The sequence below is a fragment of the Xenopus laevis genome, chromosome 5L (genome assembly GCF_017654675.1).
Source record: "Xenopus laevis strain J_2021 chromosome 5L, Xenopus_laevis_v10.1, whole genome shotgun sequence".
Lineage (NCBI taxonomy): Eukaryota > Metazoa > Chordata > Amphibia > Anura > Pipidae > Xenopus > Xenopus laevis.
The window spans coordinates 62,702,425-62,720,669 of NC_054379.1; the positions used below are offsets into that span (position 1 = coordinate 62,702,425).

The 18,245-nt window shown below is 41.8% G+C and overlaps 1 protein-coding gene across 3 annotated transcripts in view; it reads left to right on the plus strand.

Annotated features, from left to right (window-relative positions):
• Window positions 1–18,245, plus strand: part of pcnx2.L (pecanex 2 L homeolog) — a 643,210-nt gene that overhangs the window by 598,424 nt on the left and 26,541 nt on the right. For 2 of the 3 annotated variants that reach the window (XM_041562821.1, XM_041562823.1), the window contains 2 exons: window positions 14,137–14,411; window positions 14,734–14,924. In XM_041562821.1, coding sequence (XP_041418755.1) covers window positions 14,137–14,411; window positions 14,734–14,924 — 466 coding nt within the window. The remainder of the gene's footprint in view (window positions 1–14,136; window positions 14,412–14,733; window positions 14,925–18,245) is intronic. The other variant, XM_041562822.1, reaches the window with a different exon arrangement.

Here is an 18,245-nt window from a genome sequence, read left to right on the forward strand (position 1 = left end):
ATTTAATCCCCCCTTTTTTCCTCTGCTTTTTCCCTGTATTTTGGTACCATCCAAACTCCTTCCTCCTGATGTTTCTGACTTTCCTTTCCCCATACTTCCTCCTTTCCCTTGTGGTTTTGTGTCCTCCAAAATCCTTCCCCCTGGTGCTTCTTTCTTTCCCTTCCCCATGATTCTTGTTGATCTTGGAGACTTCTTCCCTCTTGGGGTCTCTGTCTCTCTCTTACCTATGGTTCCTGTCTGTCCTGGTAATAATGATCAAAATTTGGAATTCACATTTATATATAGTTTATATCTATAACACTATAAACTTTCTATAACTGGAAATATGTAACTTTATGTGTGGACTAGATGTTTGGAACAATGTCCTAAACACTAGCAACCACAACCCAGTATGGTTAAAGAATATCCCATATGCACAATTCTGCAGATTAAAGAAAAATTGCTCAAACCCAACAGATTTGGAAAAACAACTGGAATATGTATGTGACAGATTCAAACAGAGGGGCTATAAAACGGGACTCATTTAAGATTCATGGAAAAAGCTAGAACTGATTGATAGGGCAGATTTGTTAAAAAAATAGAGAAAAAGGAAATAAACAAAGAAAATATGGGATGTTCATTTGGAAAGACTTATGTCCCGGGAGCGCAGGCAATAAAGAAAATCATGAACAGACATTGAAACATCTTAGAGGGTGATGAACTCCTGATAGGGAAAATCCCCCAGGAACCCAGAAAACCCAGAAAACAAATTATCTGTGTCAAATGCTAGTACGGAGTTTTATCCCCACAGAAAAGACAAAGAACAAAAAACAAAAAGATGAATGGAAAGTTTTTTTCCCATGTGCATTATGCAAAGCTTGCAATTATGCCAAAAAAAAGTTACAGTTTAAATCAAATGTTACAAACAGAGAATATAAAGTTGAACATTGTATAAAATGCACAACACAAAATGTCATATACTGTATAAATGTCATATCTATAACATAGAAAAGGGAGTTACCAACCATAGTGTATCAAGACACTTTAAAGAACATCATGAACAAAACGCCAACATTTTGGGGTATAGCTATAGTGTAGATTGGAGAGGAGGGGATTTAACAAGAAAAACACTCCAGGAGGAAAGCAAATGGATTTATAAGATGCAGACCTTTATCCCATGGGGGTTAAACAGTGTCGGACTGGGCCAGCGGGACACCGGGAAAAACCCCAGTGGGCCCCAGGCTCTTGTGGGCCCCGCCCAGATCTGCTTTTCAGTGGTGAGACCCCTCTTTGTCGGGGGTCGCGGTAAAATCAGAATTTTGCACGTGCGCACTAGCGTTGTGCCACGCACATGCGCACTAATGTGACAATGCGTACATGCGCACTGAGGCGCATACACACCCACCGAAGCTGTAGGGGGGTCAGTAGCACGGTAGGCTCCAAGCCCACCAGTCCGACCCTGGGGTTAAACATCTATATAAATTTAAGGGCATTCTTGTGAACCAAGAAACACAAAATTAACATTATAGAATCAACAACATTAGAAAGCTCCAAGCAACTTAAAGTATAGATTTTAAAACACAGAACGTTAGAAGGAAAGAAAAATAAATTTATAAGACTCATTTCACAGAAATCACATATAGATATAAATTCATATACACACTAATAGGACATAAAAATTACAACTAAACAGCACATAAGCACTTTCAAATATAACTAGGAAACACAACACAAGAAATAAATCCATGAGATATCAAGAATTAAAATGGAATCATATATATCTTATGTATTTTTTATGGATTTATTATTTCAAACTTGGATGCTGATGAACAATAACTCGCATGAACAATGCATGGGATGAACCCATCAGTGCAAATTGCTTTTTAAACCAAGAATCCAAATGTGCGGTGGAAAAAAAGCTCAGTAAATGGTAGACATAACACTGCAGAAAATGATTGCTTCTAAGATCTGAAAAAAAAAAAAAGTTTTTTATATAAGAAATCCGCTGAATCACAATGTCAACCCGTCTAGAACTATTAGGATGACATCACGAAAGGTGCACCCTGCAGGAAGTGGCCAGTTGGAACACATAAGCCAGGAACAGGAACGGTTTCCAAGACGACCGATCGCAAAGGATTTTAAAAGGGAAATGCGCACTCTGACAATTATGCCTCTGAAGAAGCTGATAGGATCAGCGAAACGATAGGTGAGGGAGACAGCGCACAGGTCCAGAGGAAGCACCATGAGGTCTGAAAAAAGCCGGCAAGACTGCCTTCTGGAACTTTGTAACAACTTAAACTGGAAAAGGGGAAAAATGTGAGTGCAATTGTTTTTTAATGATTTTATTGAATGAAATAGTATTACACTATTTTTGGATTTTTTTTTGTTTCAATAAATTTTTATTATGTTTTCCAAAAGAAAAAGTGTTGTCGTTTGTTACAGACAAGAATGTAATGCATTAGTCATGTACATCTCAAAGCATATAGCATTACATAATGAACAAATGGGTCCTGTATCATATTAAAACATGTTGTATGCAACAACTGACCAGTATGCTCAACATAAATATCAAACTAAAATTATACATATTGAGTAATAATAAGAAAGAAAAATAACTTAAGCAAGAAGGTGGTTTACTATGTCATCATATCGTTCCCATTGTTTTTGTAACAGAACAACTGTACGTTATATCTGGATGGTCAGAGTGTCAGCAAATGAGGAGGGAGGGTTCCTCCATATCTGTAGTCTATCCAGGGCTGCCATATTTTCAGAAACATGGGAAACCCTGTCTAGAGCAATACCAGTTAACTTTTCGGTTACCATTATCCAGTCTATTTTGGGTTTTAGGAGATTAAAATTTATTTGCGGAGATTTCCAAGATCTCGCCAGGACCAGCCTAGCGGCTAAGAATATGTTGTTAATAAGCTTCCTTTGTGCTATTGTAACATTTTGTGGTGGGGATCCCATTAACGCCTCATAAGGATCTTTCAATAAATTCACATTTAGAACACCAAAAATTAGATTATACACCCTAATCCAATACCTGGTTGCACAAGGGCAATTCCACCATATGTGCATATATGCCATATCTCCAGCCGTGTTGCATCCTCGAAAATATTCATTATTTAAATTCGGGTACATAAGAGCTAATCTGTTAGGAGTGAGATACCAACGAAAGAGAACTTTGTAACCAGATTCCAGCAAAATTGTATTATTAGAACATTTTCTAAGGTTGTCCCATAGTTTACTCCATTGTTTATCTGTCAGAGATCTCCCCAGTTCTTTTTCCCATGACTGAATATACCTTACGTCAATTAAGGATGTAGGGGAGTTGATATATCTGTACATAGAGGAGATCGCTTTTAAGGGTGCGTCTCCATCCATACACCATTTCTCAAAAAAGGTCTTGTCTGAGGCCTCAGGTAGATGTTGTCTCCAATTTTCATTAACAAAGTGTATGAGTTGATTCGCTTGGAAATACTCTGATTCTAGGATGTCATATCTTTCTTGTAAATAGTCAAAGGTAGCAGGACCCCTAACTGTGAGTAGGTCTTTCACTCTTATAAGATTATGGTCTCTCCACCACAGAAATGAGCGGCTTTGGATACCTGGGATAAATTGAGGGTTATAGAAGAACATTCTAATTGGGGAGTGGGCTGAAAATAGCAAGTAATTGGGTGCGTTCGCATCCCAAAGTTTAAGCGAATGTCGTAGAGTACGACTGGTTATTGGTGGCCTATCTTTCACTGGTTATTGGTGGCCTATCTTTCATCAGCCGAGAAAGGGTGTACAAACCAGTTTTATAGGGATTGACACAAGGGGGCATTGCTTTGGGCATGCATGGCTGGTAGGTGAGCTAACTGTGCAGCTATATAATACTTCTAGAGGTTCGGAAGACCTAGGCCTCCTTCCGTGGTAGATCTTTGCATAGTGTTAAGCTTTACCCTGGGAGCTTTATTGTTCCACACAAATTTTGAGATATTGGATTCTAGTTTCCGTAAGTCTGATTTCACTATTGGGATAGGTAATACCCTGAATAAATAAAGGATTTTTGGTAGTAGGACCATTTTGATTGCTGACACTCTTCCCATCCAAGATATGTGATATTTCCCCCAGTCCTCCAGAAGTTTACATTACTTTCGGTATATAACAGGGTAATTAGCTGCATACAATTGGTCAAAATAGTTAGTTAATTTAACACCCAATACTGATATGAGTTTAGCACTCCACTGAAACTCAAAGTTGAGTGTTAATAGTTTGGTTAAGTCCTTAGGCAGATTTATATTCAGGGCCTCAGTTTTGGCATGATTTAGTGTAAGGCCAGAGATATCCCCAAATTTATTTAAGACATTGTATAAGTTAGGAAGCGATACAAGTGGGCGGGTTAGAAATAGTGTCACATCATCTGCGAACATACTGAGTTTATGATGATGGATATTATCCTTGAACCCTGTAATATCAGGGTTGTTTCTAACAGCCAGAGGTTCAAGCACAAGGTCAAAGAGCAAAGGAGAGAGTGGACACCCCTGTCTTGTCCCTCTCTCAATGTTGAATGGGGAAGAAGAATATGGCCCAATATGTACTTTTGCCATTGGATGGTCATATAGAGCGTGGATCCATGTCAGAAAATTGTCACCCATACCCCATTTTTGGAGGGTGAAGTAAAGGTAGGGCCATGCTACAGAATCGAAAGCCTTTTTAATGTCAAGCTTCAGGAGCATGGAGGGAGTGGAGATTTTTTGGGCTCCTTCTATCAAGAGAATTAGGGGTATATTTATCAAAGAGTGAAGTTAATAGTGAAGTTCCGCCACTAGAGTGAAATTCCGCCACTTTCCATTCATTTCTATGGGATTTTTAAAGGTGTATTTATCAAAGGGTGAACTTCACTTTCACCCATTGATAAATATGCCTTTCAAAATCCCATAGAAATTAATTGTGAGCTGCGGAATTTCACTCTAGTGGCGGAACTTCACTCTTTGATAAATTTACCCCATAGTCTGCGTATAGCATCTGTGGGCTGTCTACCCCCAACAAACCCCACTTGATCCCTGTGAATCAGGAATGGCAAGATTTTACTAAGACGAGTGGCTAGGACTTTGGCTAAAATCTTTATATCTAGGTTTAAGATAGAGATGGGGCAGTAGTTTTTGCAATCTGTTGAGTCTGAGTCTGGGGATGGGAGTAATCTTAGCCATTAAAGTTTGGGCAGGTAACTTATCATCCATGAGCAATTGGTTGAACATTATGGTTAGGTGTGGGGTGAGGACGTGGGAGAATTTCTTTGGGAAGTTTCAATAGCTTAATAGCTGCTTGGATTTCCTCCTCTGTTATTTTTGCATTTAAAGATTGAAGTTGTGGGGGGGTTAGAGGTTGTAATGTAATATCCTGAAAAAACAAATCAAATTGGTGGGGTTGTGGAGTTGGTGTGGCTTGATATAATTTTTATAGAAAGTGTGAAATTCAACCAAAATACTCTGCATTGCATTAGTAGTGAACCTGTTAGTTTTAAATTTAGTGATTGGGGTAAAGTCTAAGCGATTTCGGAGTCGTCTCGCAAAAAGGCGGTTTGTTGGTATGATAGTATAATCTCTGTTGAGACCATTTCCAGGCTTTCGCTGCCTTATGAGTGCTAGATCTAACTTCGTACGAGTTTGGTTGATTTGTGTTCTTAGGTCTATATTGGGATTGTCCATTTGACGTACCATTAGATCACTTAATTGTGTGGACAGAGTAGCAATCTCTAAATTCTGTGTCTTTTTCCACTGTGATTCCCATTGGATTAAAAGCCCTCTAACTACAGCTTTGTGGGCTTCCCAGATCATAGCGGGAATGGTAGATTAGTTTTCCTGAAAATATGCATTGAGGGCAGTTTCTAAACGTTTGTATAGGTCTAGCACTTTTAAAAGTGATTCGTTCATTCGCCACCTTGCCAGAGTTTTGGGTATGTGTAGCAGAGTAAGTTTATGTAGTATATGTGAGTGATCCGACCAAGATATATTCAAAATTCTGGAGGACTGAGGCATTGATAACAAGCTTTGTGAAGGCCAAAAGTGATCAATCCTAGTAAAGAGATTATGGGGTGAGGAAAAGTGGGTAAATTGTCTAACTCCCGGGTGGAGCTCCCTCCAGTCATCCACCCAACCTTCTGAGCTACATAGTTTGCCAATTTTTGTCCCCTCTGTTGAGATATGGGGGAGGGGGAGATCAGGAGGTGTTGAAATTGTTTGTCTATCCCAGTATCTATTGAGAATGCTATTGGTATCCCCCCAATAACGAGATGGCCTTCTCCCCAATGTGATAAAAAGCCCACCAACTTTTCAAAAAACAAGATTTGTCCCAAATTTGGGGCATAGTAGGAGACTAAGGTCATTTTTGTCTCGTCCATTAAGGTTTTCAAAGTTATATACCTGCCCTCCGGGTCTGCAAAGGTCTCTAACACCTGTAGGTGTAAACCTTTCCTCAAGTAGATTGCTACCCCTTTAGTTTTCGTAGTGTTATTAGCCATATAAACTATCGGGTAGTTCTTGTGTACAAATTTGGGGTAGGAGGTCATTGAAAAGTGGGTTTCTTGGAGAAGTAAAATATCTATATGGAGGGAGTTGTAATATTGAAAAGCCTTCCTTCTTTTCCCCGGGGAGTTAAAACCTTGGACATTATGGGATAAGATTTTCAGATCCATCGTGAATTTAAGGACCAAATATCAAACATATATACAATAGGGTAATTAGCCCACAAAAGTAGTATGGGCTATACTGACATCTGTCAAATGTGAGAACCACCTTCTCAATACAGTAAAACATCTTAACAAAATAATAGAACATGAAAACATAACCTTACAGTAAAATACACACTAGTGTGTGAGGTTTTGTCAGTGGAGTCTTCCACTGTTCGGCGAGTTCCGCCCCACAATCCCTACAACCTGTTAGGGATAGAGAGACAAAACTGTTGGGAGGCAACAAGATAAACCCGGGGGGCAAGCCCTGGAAGGAAGTGAACTACGATGGGCAAGTATAATTGGGAGCAACAGGGGTTGATGTCCCCTCCATGTTAATTCAGTGGTGATATAGAAGCAAGGGTGAGTGCGTCATCAAATCACCAGCAAGTTCTACCTTTGTTTGTCCAGAAACCATCTACCACCAACCAACATCACAAAACAGTCAAATTTATGGAAATGAAGGGAGGGAAGGTAGTCGTGTAAGCTGCCTTGGGGAGAAACCGTGGAGGGTATCAGATGAAACATGTGGGATTGATGCATGGCCCAACCTAAACACATAAAAAGTAGGGGAGGGAGAACGAAAACAATGGGAGGGAGAACTAAAACAATGGCATCATCTCACCAACCATCCTGATTACCGTCCCGAACATAATCTTGCGATCTTTTTCAGAGAATGTTCCCCAAAGATTCAAGTGGGTGATGTTCTCCGCCGTGGTGAACTTGTAGCTCTCACTCAGATATGGCTGACTCTACGAGGTTGAGCAGGCCTAGGTGACTTTGCTGGGCTGTCTGGGTGGTGTGGTGACAGGCCTAGGCGGGAAAGTAGCTCTGTTCCCGAGCATAGAGATCCAATTTGGTTGCTTTGGCCGTCGTAGGTAAAGGATATTTTAACTGGGAATAACCATCGGTACTTTATCTTCAGTTGTTGCAGTGTTTTAGTTATCGGAGTCAATGCCTTACGTTTCTGGAGTGTTATGGCCAGGCTATTTTTGGATTTTATCTCTGACTTGGAGCCTGCAGAAAGTGTAAGGCCTGAGAGGGACCGTTACGAGGATTCACTACATGCGATTCACCACTTGAGTGGTTTATAAGTAGGCAATTTAGCCAACCGGTGGAGGTGTTTCTGGTTCTAAACACGAAATTAACTTCTACACCGATTTGAAAACCCTCTCCTTTCTAGCCAAAATTGTAGAAAATAAAGGGGATACATATAATTCGTAGAAGGGGAGCACTCCTGCAAATACCCATTCTAAACACTGGGTGGGACCCCACATTGATTTAACATATTACACTATGTTAGTTTCTGATTTCTGTTGCCATAGGCGCTGATCCCTTTTTATATTTTTTGGAAACATTTATCTGCAGTTGAGAGACTATGAAGAGATCGGCAGGAAAGAAAAATTAAAGGACCAGCATTTTTAACCAATTATTATTCTTATTCAATTGTTACTGTTAACGGGTTGTATTTTTTTTTTCTAACTTGTTTTGGCTGCTTCACAGTGTCAAAATGTACACAAGACAAGATGCACAGAATAAAAAATTTAGAATAGAACAAAGGGTTGGAGAAGGTAATTTTGCACTACTTTAGGTACTCTTCAACATTACTGCCTAACACAGAGCATGAACATGCATAGTTGAAGCATTGTTTTGATCTTGTTCTGTATAACTGAGGGTGATCTGTTACATCTTCTGCATCCTAAGGGGTCTTTCATCCAAAAACAAAAATTTGCCTAAAAATTGATCTAACAAAACAAATCAGCTATCCAATATTCTATTATTTTCTTTTTTTAACCATAATAAAGGTCCCCATTTATTCAATGTTTTTCTTTCTTGGCTTTGATTCCTTCCAATTGGTGCTGTCTAAAATTCAGTCAGCTAACTTCAGTTCCCATAATCCCTTATCCTCTTACTTAACACATGAGTCAGAGGTGGAGAGCAATAATAATAATTTTCATTAAAGACCTCTGTGCCTTCCCTCCGCTATGCACTCTGACCCTCCTGTTTTTGCCTGCAACTTGTTGTGGGGGCAGGGAAACAGGTGGCTCACATGGCAAAAAAAAAAAAAAAACAGGGAGTCAGTGTTAAGAAACAAAGAGTAGAGCCTGAAGGGCAATATTCAAAGAAATTTGCCCACAAACCCTGCTGCAGCCGAAGAAGCATGCCTAATCAGCTTTTTGGAAAAGTTTTTAATAGTAACATAGTAACATCGTAAGTAAGGTTGAAAAAAGACACATGTCCATCGAGTTCAACCTTTTTTTTTTTTTTTTTTTTTTTATTAACTACATACCTGCCAGTTGATCCAGAGGAAGGCAAAAAAAACCCATGTGAAGCCTCTCCAATTTGCCTTAGAGGGGGAAAAATTCCTTCCTGAATCCAAAATGGCAATCGGACTAGTCTCTGGATCAACTTGGACTATGAGCTATTTCCCATAACCCTGTATTCCCTTACTTGCTAAAAAGCTATCCAACCCCTTCTTAAAGCTATCTAATGTATCAGCCTGTGCAACTGATTCAGGGAGAGAATTCCACATCTTCACAGCTCTCACTGTAAAAAAACCCCTTCCGAATATTTAGGCGGAACCTCTTTTCTTCTAATCGGAAAGCATTAGAGAGATTATTATATGATCCCCTTATATATTTATACATAGTCATCATATCACCATTTAAGCACCTCTTCTCCAGCGTGAACATCCCCAATTTGGCAAGTCTTTCCTCATAGCTAAGATTTTCAATATCTTTTACCATCTTAGTTGCCCTTCTCTGTACCCTCTCTAATACAATATTGTCCTGTTTGAGTGATGGAGACCAAAACTGTACGGCATATTCTAGATGGGGCCTTACAAGTTCTCTATACAGTGGAAGAATGACCCCCTCCTCCCAGATTGCCAGTTTGTCAAGATCATGTTGCAAGGATGCCACATCCTGGTTGGAATTAATTGGGCTGGATAATTTTGTGTCATCTGCAAACACTGATACATTACTTACAACACCCTCCCCTAAGTCATTAATGAACAAGTTAAATAAAAGTGATGGGCGGAGTTAAAAATAGTGATGGGCGGATTTATTCACCAGGCGCGAATTCCGGGGCGAATTGGCGCGATTCACCGCCAGCAAATAAAATTCACAAAACGCCCGCTAAAATACGCCGGCGTAAAAAAAAAAATTCGCCGGCATCGATAAAAAACGGGCACCGGCGTTGATAAAAAACGGGCACCGGCGTCAAAAATGGGCGCCGCCATCAAAAACGAGACGCCGGCACCGTTTTGCAAATTCGCGAAACGGCGAAAAATTCGCCCATCACTAGTTTTTAATTATAGCAGCAAGTTTTTTTCAGTGAAGCGAAACCGCGCAAATTCATCCATCACTAGTTTTTAATTATAGCAGCAGGCTTTGTGGGCAGATTGTGTTGCAAGCAGATAAAAGTTATAGGAATATGGCACAGAGGAGCCAGAAGGTTACTGAATGTGCAAAATGTAAAATGAGACAACTGTGGGAGAAGACCGTGACAAGGTAGAATGGGTTGGAGGGGGAAAAGGAAAAGGGCTGCTTTAAATATTGGGAGAATCCTTCCAGATTGGAGATCTTATTACTTCTTCCTATGTGGTTCTTAGGGAGTGTTGGGGTAGTAAGGCGGTACCCCCGCTAATTTTTTTGGAACATATACAGAACTTTCACTGCCCCCTTCCATTGCTGAGAACGCTTTTTAAGGTATGGGTGGTGGCACTGAAACTTATTCAATATCAGGCACTCTCCCCAAATACTCCACTTTGGGAAAATGAGGGGACCCCCCATTTCCGGCATGCAGACCTGCAGTTATTTTGGCAACCACAGGGGGTACAGGCAGGGCCGCCATCAGAAATCACGGGGCCCCACACAACAAAATTTTCAGGGCCCCCCCTCACGACACCTCCCCTAACCACGCCCCTAACCACGCCCTCACCTTAACCATGCCCCCTCACCACAAAGGTCACATTCACAAACTGTATAGTGGCCCTGCAGTATGGGGCTCAGGGGCCCTGCAGTATGGGGTTCAGGGGCCCTGCAGTATGGGGCTATGAGGCCCTGCAGTATGGGGCTATGGGGCCCTGCAGTATGGGGTTCGGGGGCCCTGCAGTATGGGGTTCAGGGGCCCTGCAGTATGGGGTTCAGGGGCCCTGCAGTATGGGGCCATGGGGCCCTGCAGTATGGGGCCCAGGGGCCCTGCAGTATGGGGCCCTGCAGTATGGGGCCCAGGGGCCCTGCAGTATGGGGTTCAGGGGCCCTGCAGTATGGGGCCATGGGGCCCTGCAGTATGGGGCCATGGGGCCCTGCAGTATGGGGCCCAGGGACCCTGCAGTATGGGGCCCAGGGGCCCTGCAGTATGGGGTTCAGGGGCCCTGCAGTATGGGGTTCAGGGGCCCTGCAGTATGGGGTTCAGAGGCCCTGCAGTATGGGGTTCAGGGGCCCTGCAGTATGGGGCTATGGGGCCCTGCAGTATGGGGCTATGGGGCCCTGCAGTATGGGGTTCGGGGGCCCTGCAGTATGGAGTTCAGGGGCCCTGCAGTATGGGGCTCAGGGGCCCTGCAGTATGGGGTTCAGGGGCCCTGCAGTATGGGGCTATGGGGCCCTGCAGTATGGGGCTATGGGGCCCTGCAGTATGGGGTTCAGGGGCCCTGCAGTATGGGGCCATGGGGCCCTGCAGTATGGGGCCCTGCAGTATGGGGCTATGGGGCCCTGCAGTATGGGGTTCAGGGGCCCTGCAGTATGGGGCCCAGGGGCCCTGCAGTATGGGGCCCAGGGGCCCTGCAGTATGGGGTTCAGGGGCCCTGCAGTATGGGGTTCAGAGGCCCTGCAGTATGGGGTTCAGGGGCCCTGCAGTATGGGGCTATGGGGCCCTGCAGTATGGGGCTATGGGGCCCTGCAGTATGGGGCTATGGGGCCCTGCAGTATGGGGTTCAGGGGCCCTGCAGTATGGGGTTCAGGGGCCCTGCAGTATGGGGTTCAGGGGCCCTGCAGTATGGGGCTCAGGGGCTACATTGGTGGCTCAGGGGCTACATTGGTGGCTCAGGGGCTACATTGGTGGCTCAGGGGCTACATTGGTGGCTCAGGGGACTTACCTGCTTGTGCTGGTGTCTTCTTCTTCCTCCAGGAGGGTCTTCTTCGTCGTCTTCACCGTCCGTTCGCTGTCTCCAGGAAGCACGTCCTCCTCCAGCGAAGTCCTCAATCTTCTGACTGCAGGCGGCGGTGGCTTAAATAGAGTTGCGCCCGTGTGTACTGACGTCACGCGTACGCACGGGACGCAGCTCTGTGAGGAAAAATGCAGGGCAGAGTCAGGTCGCGGCCGGGCCCCCTGGAAGCGGGGAAATCCACCAGGCCCGGGAGGACTGTCCCCCCAGATGGCGGCCCTGGGTACAGGTCATTGAGGATCTATACGTGGATGGTGTTTTTAAAACAGCAGTTTGAGACCGATTATGCAGTGGAGGTTACAGCCTGGTTACAATATTACCAACTTAAACAGGCCACTAAGGCTCAATGGTCCTTATCCCCAGTTGTTATATCTAAATCACCACTGGAAAATATGTTGGAATACCTCACTAGCTTCTGCAGAAATCATCCCCTGTCATGGCTCTACTCTGTGTTAATGAAAAACAAGAAGTGTATAGCGGGTAATTTCAGAGGAAGGTGGGAATCAGCTATGAGTGACTTGGAGGATGAGGAATGGGAGGAAGCTTTGGAGGCTTCCAGTCTGGTGTCCTTTAATGTAAGAAGTAGATTCTCCCAAACTCTTATTCTACATCATGCATACATTACACCTGTACGTATGCACCGGGCTCATATAAGACCAGATGACTGTTGTCCCAAATGTCATTTGCCAGGGGCCGATTTTCTTCACCTGATGTGGAGCTGCACAGAGGTGGCTTTGTTTTGGACGAAAGTCTGTGAGAAACTTTCCCATATAACTGAAATACATATACCTGTGAACCCAAAAGTGTGCCTGCTAGGTGTTATTACATATCTCTCTAAGTCCCCCTATGTGTTAGTATCCCTGAGAGAATCGCCCTTCCTTGCACGCAAATGTATAGCTCTTAAGTGGTTATCGAGTGACTCCCCCACTGTACAGATGTGGAAAAACCTTTTGCAGGAACATATTACCCTGGCACGGTTAGTCTGCATCCAAAGAGGCACACCAAATAAGTTTGACTTGGTCTGGACGGGATGGGAGGAAGCTTTGTGGCTTGGGGCTGATCCTACCTGAGAAACTGTACCTGTAAGATTTGTCTCCATATCATTGTTATGATGTATGTGATGTACTGCGAAATTGTGTACCTGGTCATGTGTACGGATATGCATATGTACAGCACTAAATGTCAAGTACTGTGACTTGTTTCTCCACCAACCTTTCTCTTTTTTTTTTGTTATTTGTATTTTGTTTTGAAAAACAATAAAAACGATTATAAAAAAAAAATATTGGGAGAATAGGTGAACTATGAACAGATTAGAAAAAAACTAGAATGTGTAATGCAAAAGCAGGACTTACCAAGTTTTTTTACACAGGTCGATAGGTTGTTTTCACAGGAGAAATGGCCTGGGGAAAAAACTTAGCGGTCTATTTAACTGGGAGGGTGTGAATTGGCATCCCCCCCCCACACACACTTACTTTTTCAGCACAATAAATTATCTACTGCTGTTTTTGGTGTTAGCACTGTGCAGGAAATTACCTCCAAGAATATTACTAAACCTGGTTTTTGATACCATAAATTAGTACTAGGTCAGATTATTGATTGTTAAAGATTATTGCCCACATTCACTTGTATAAAGACCTGGAGTTTTCTGAATTAAACCCAATAAGATTGTTTTGCCTCCAATAAGGATTAATAATATCATAGCTGGCATCAAGTACAAGTTATTGTTTTATTATTACAGAAAACCAGAAAAAAATATTTTTAAAAATTATAATTATTTCATTAAAATGGAGTCTAATGGAAATGGCCTTCCCGTAATTCAGAGCTTTCTGGATAATAGGTTTCTAGATAACAGTTGACCCATACTAGTGATTAGTAGTAGCTGTAAGTCTTCATTTTCAGTACCCGCAGTGCATTTTTTTCACCCACAATGAATTGCAGGTATATACAGTATATAAGTAAAAATATTAGCTTTCCTTAAAATTGGTTAAATATTCCCATGCTAATAATACTTGATTTAAACATTCTTAACAGGTAAATATTTACCCATTTTTAAGGAATGTTAATATTCTACCTTGAACTTAAGATATATTGACCTTGAATATACATTGAATTGATCATGAAGTTGGCACATTATGTGCATGTAACCATACTAGAAAAATCTAAATGTAATTGGAACAAGTATAAAATAGTAAAGTTTTTACAAAGTCCCAAACATGAATCATTTAGATTGAAATGAATAAACGTTAAAAGTAACAGGATTTTTACATGTTTGCTGTAGGTAAACAAGGAGTGTGTACGAGGACTGTGGGCTGGGCAGCAGCAGGAATTGATTTTTCTCCGTAATCGTGATCCTGAGAGAGGCAGCATCCAGAACAATAAGCAAGTTCTGAGGAATCTTATAAACTCATCCTGTGACCAGCCTTTGGGTTATCCAATGTATGTGTCTTCTTTGACTATTTCTTACTTAGGGACTCATGAACGTCTTCGAAATATGTGGGGGGAACCAATAAGTTTCAACAGTATAAGAACCTGGTTTCAGACAAAGTGGATTAGGTAAGTTACATAGGTACATAACTGGAAAAATATGCCCCCTTTGCTTTAGCAGATACTAAAACTATTTATTCCTGCATTTGTGCTACACTTTGAGTTAGTAGGATTACAACCTTTTCCATGCAAACAAAGGATTTTTCTGCAAAGAAACATTTTGTTGCAGGTGCTGGATAGACTGTTCCAATTGTTCAATCTGTATAGAATATTTACATTTTCTGGTATTATTGGCATAATTCTTTACAGCTGTCTGTGTGGTAGTTTACATTATTTCATCATCTGTGAATGTCTATTACGTTCACTAAACACCTCTATTGTGTTATTGGAGGTTGAGAAAAGAATGTGACACAAGCCATCATACTGGGGGCAACATTGAAGAAATGGATTGCGGAGGTCATTCATCTTCAACTGAAAATCAATCTGCAAGCAATATTAATCAAAGCAGCAGAAACCCAGAACATATTTGTAGTGAAATGTTACAGAGGAACACTCTAGATATTCTTACCCATGAAGCAATAGGTGGGTGTGTTTTTATTGTGTCAATAAAGTAAAACAAACTTTACTTGTCTCTGGCATGGTCAGTTTAGCAAACAATGGGTTTTGTAGTTTTTAGCTACATACTTTTTATATTTATGTCAAAGAGGATTCAGTAAGGATGTAAATTTGATGATATGTGTTGTCAATGCTAATCTTATTTTTATCCTTTTGAACATGAAAAAAAAATTTAATGAAAAAAAGTCAGACCGAACTAGAATCCACTAAAAATTCAGATTTTATAGTAAAAAAAAAAAACCTCTCATTATTCAAGTTTTTGCCATTCAGACTTTAATAAATAACCCCCTTAGTATTTCTTAATGTAATAGGTTAAAAAATCTGTTTATGCATAATCAAAGAAATTGTCATTCTTTCCAATATAAGAACATCATTTAAGCATTTTAATGGTTTTTAGGTTTTTATAAATGTAATTTTGCTGTTGTAGCAAAGGCAGTTTTCTTTCTGGCTTTAGTAACAGTCTACTTGTCATTATAATATCAGAGTATAACTCTTCTCCCTTATATACCTCTTTAATCACAGAATAATGCCTTGTAACTGGCAATACTTAATTTAAAATGTTATTACGTTTATTATGTACATTCTCCCTTAGGTCCATCTTCATTAAGGATTTCCCTAACATAGTCCCATTAAAATTTAAGGTGGCTAGCATGTTTTATAAATACCAAAATGGATAAACATTAAGGGGCTTATTTATCAAATCCATCAACATTAAGGGGCTAATTTATCAAAAATCCAATTGCCTTTTTTTTCCTGATCTTAGATAAACGAGGATGCAAAAAAATGTATTTTCTGAAAACTTGAATAGCCGGAATTTATTAAAGACAACTTTATTTATTCAATGGGAATATTCTCTAACAACTTTTTTAATTTTTCCAGTATATTAAAACATTTGAGATTTTCAGCCTCATTGAAAATTAATGGAACAATTTATTTCCTACTGGCTTGTATCAGCACAGGAATATTTTGTTTCATTTTCTTCTTAAATAAGATAGCATTCGATGAAAAAAGTTACACAAGTTTTACCTGTTTTTTTCAGCATCTGTGCTTTTTTTTCATAAACCCAATTTTTTAAAAATCCGACACTTATGTGTCCAGATTGCAGATTTGTCCAGATCCCCCTGCATGGATGCCACAACCTGGATGGAATTGATTTGGTCTGCACAGTTTTGTGTCTTTGGCAAATACAGATAAATTGCACACAATGCCTCAAAAGTCATTAAGGAACATATTGAAGAAAAGTGGACTAAAATGGAACTCTGGGGCACCCCACTAAGAACCTTACTTGGTGCACAGAATGCACCATTGACAATCACCCTATATACATAAATCACTAGCCAGTTTTTATCCATATACAAACAGCATTACCAATAAACCTTAGTTTAGAAAGCAGACAAGTTCATACTGAATTATAAAAAAAAACTATGAAATACTGTATGTTCTACATGATCCATGCATCATAAAGCCATGCTGGTTAATACTGCTAATATGATACTCCAAAACATACTAACATGTGATCCCTTAACAAATCTTCAAAAAACTTGTCCACTGCACAGGTCAAATTTACAGGCCTATATTTGTCAGGCCAAGATTGTAATCCCTTCATAAATGCTTGAATTACATCAGCTTTCCTCCAAACTATAGGCACCATACCAAGCAGGGCCGGAACTAGGGGTAGGCAGGGTAGGCATGTGCCTAGGGCGCAAAGTTGGGTGTGCCAGGCACGTACCTGCTCTGTCACCTACCCCTTTGTCCGATCCCCTCTCTCCCCATCTTCTTGCGCACACACCGTTTGATGCTTCTGCGCACGCATGCTGGTGTCAGCACATGCATGAGCGCTGGCTTCAGCTTGCGCATGGATACACAATTCGTGCATACGCATGCTCAGCCTGCACCGCCGCCGGCCAGGTTGTCTAGGGCACCTGGTCGGTCTGGCCGGCTCAGATACCAATTATAGGTACCAACAGTCAACAAATCAGAAAACTTCTTCACATTAAGTTTGCTGAAATAAGTGACGGAGCCGAATGGCGGATGGATAGGCAGCAAAACTTAGAGCTCTGCTGTCAAAAACCCTGTTCAGCCCACTCTGACCCTTAAACCCAGGGAAAAAAGTTTGGGGGAACTGTAGTTTATACCCTTGAGGCACAGCTGGAACAGGCGGAATGCGTAGAAACATGCAGAAAGTGAGAGGGGATACTGCTCCAAGCTGGAGCAGTTTGCGAGGGGCCCAGCCCAAAATGGCACGTGGAACTCGCCTTCAACGCCAGCGCAACACGCTACACAACAGCCAGGAGAACAGCCTGCTACAGAGACGGCACTCGCTACACTGGATACTCCAATTCCAACTATGCATGATGTAATTGTGACTATTAACACCTGCCAGACCACCATTAGGGCAACACTCACCGCAAAAATAGAGAAGGTGAAGGCGGAGCTCTCTCTCATTAAACAAGATGTGCAGGTAATACGCAAGCGAACCAGGGCACTGGAGGGATGAGTGAGCACACTGGAAGACTGCACTGCCTTGGTACTGGCTGACATAGCGCAACTGCACAAACAACTGAAGCAAGCAACAGACCCGCATGGAGGACATGGAGAACTGCCAGAGGCGCTCAAACATAAGACCTACTAGAGTGCAGTGAGGGCCAAAATCCAGAGCTCTTTGCAGAACAATGGCTCAAGGACATGCTGGGGCAGACATCTTTTCCTCCCAATTTGTAGCTAAAAGGGCACACAGGGTCCCGACCAGAGCCCTTCCTCCCGGTGCACCACCACGGCCCTACCTCATCAAGCTATTGAATTACCGGGACAGAGATGTGGCACTACAGGCCACAAGGAAGAAAGGTAACATCATCTTTCAAAGACGCCAGTCTCCCTGTACCCGGATTACTCTGCAGCCCTGCAACGCCAAAGTAGCTCTTTTACTGGGGTTAAAAGACGCCTGAGAAAATTAGGCATCGGCTACAGTATGATGTTCCAAGGCAAGCTACGGGTAATGGATGGCGGCAAAGTGCAAATGTTTGAACACCCTGCAACCGCAACTCACTGGCTGGACACCCGTCCACAGCAAAATAACCGGAGTCCATCTCTCTCTGTCTTCTTATCTTTTCTTTCTGTTTCCTCTTTATCTCTTTTTCTTCTACCTGGTACTACACCTCTGAATGGGCACTCATAAAATGCTGCATAATGTTGGTAAAGATGCATGTCTTTGGTGATGGGGTATTGATTATTGATTTTGGTGTGAGGGGTGGGGTATTGATTTGCACCAGACTACTAATAAAGGCCACA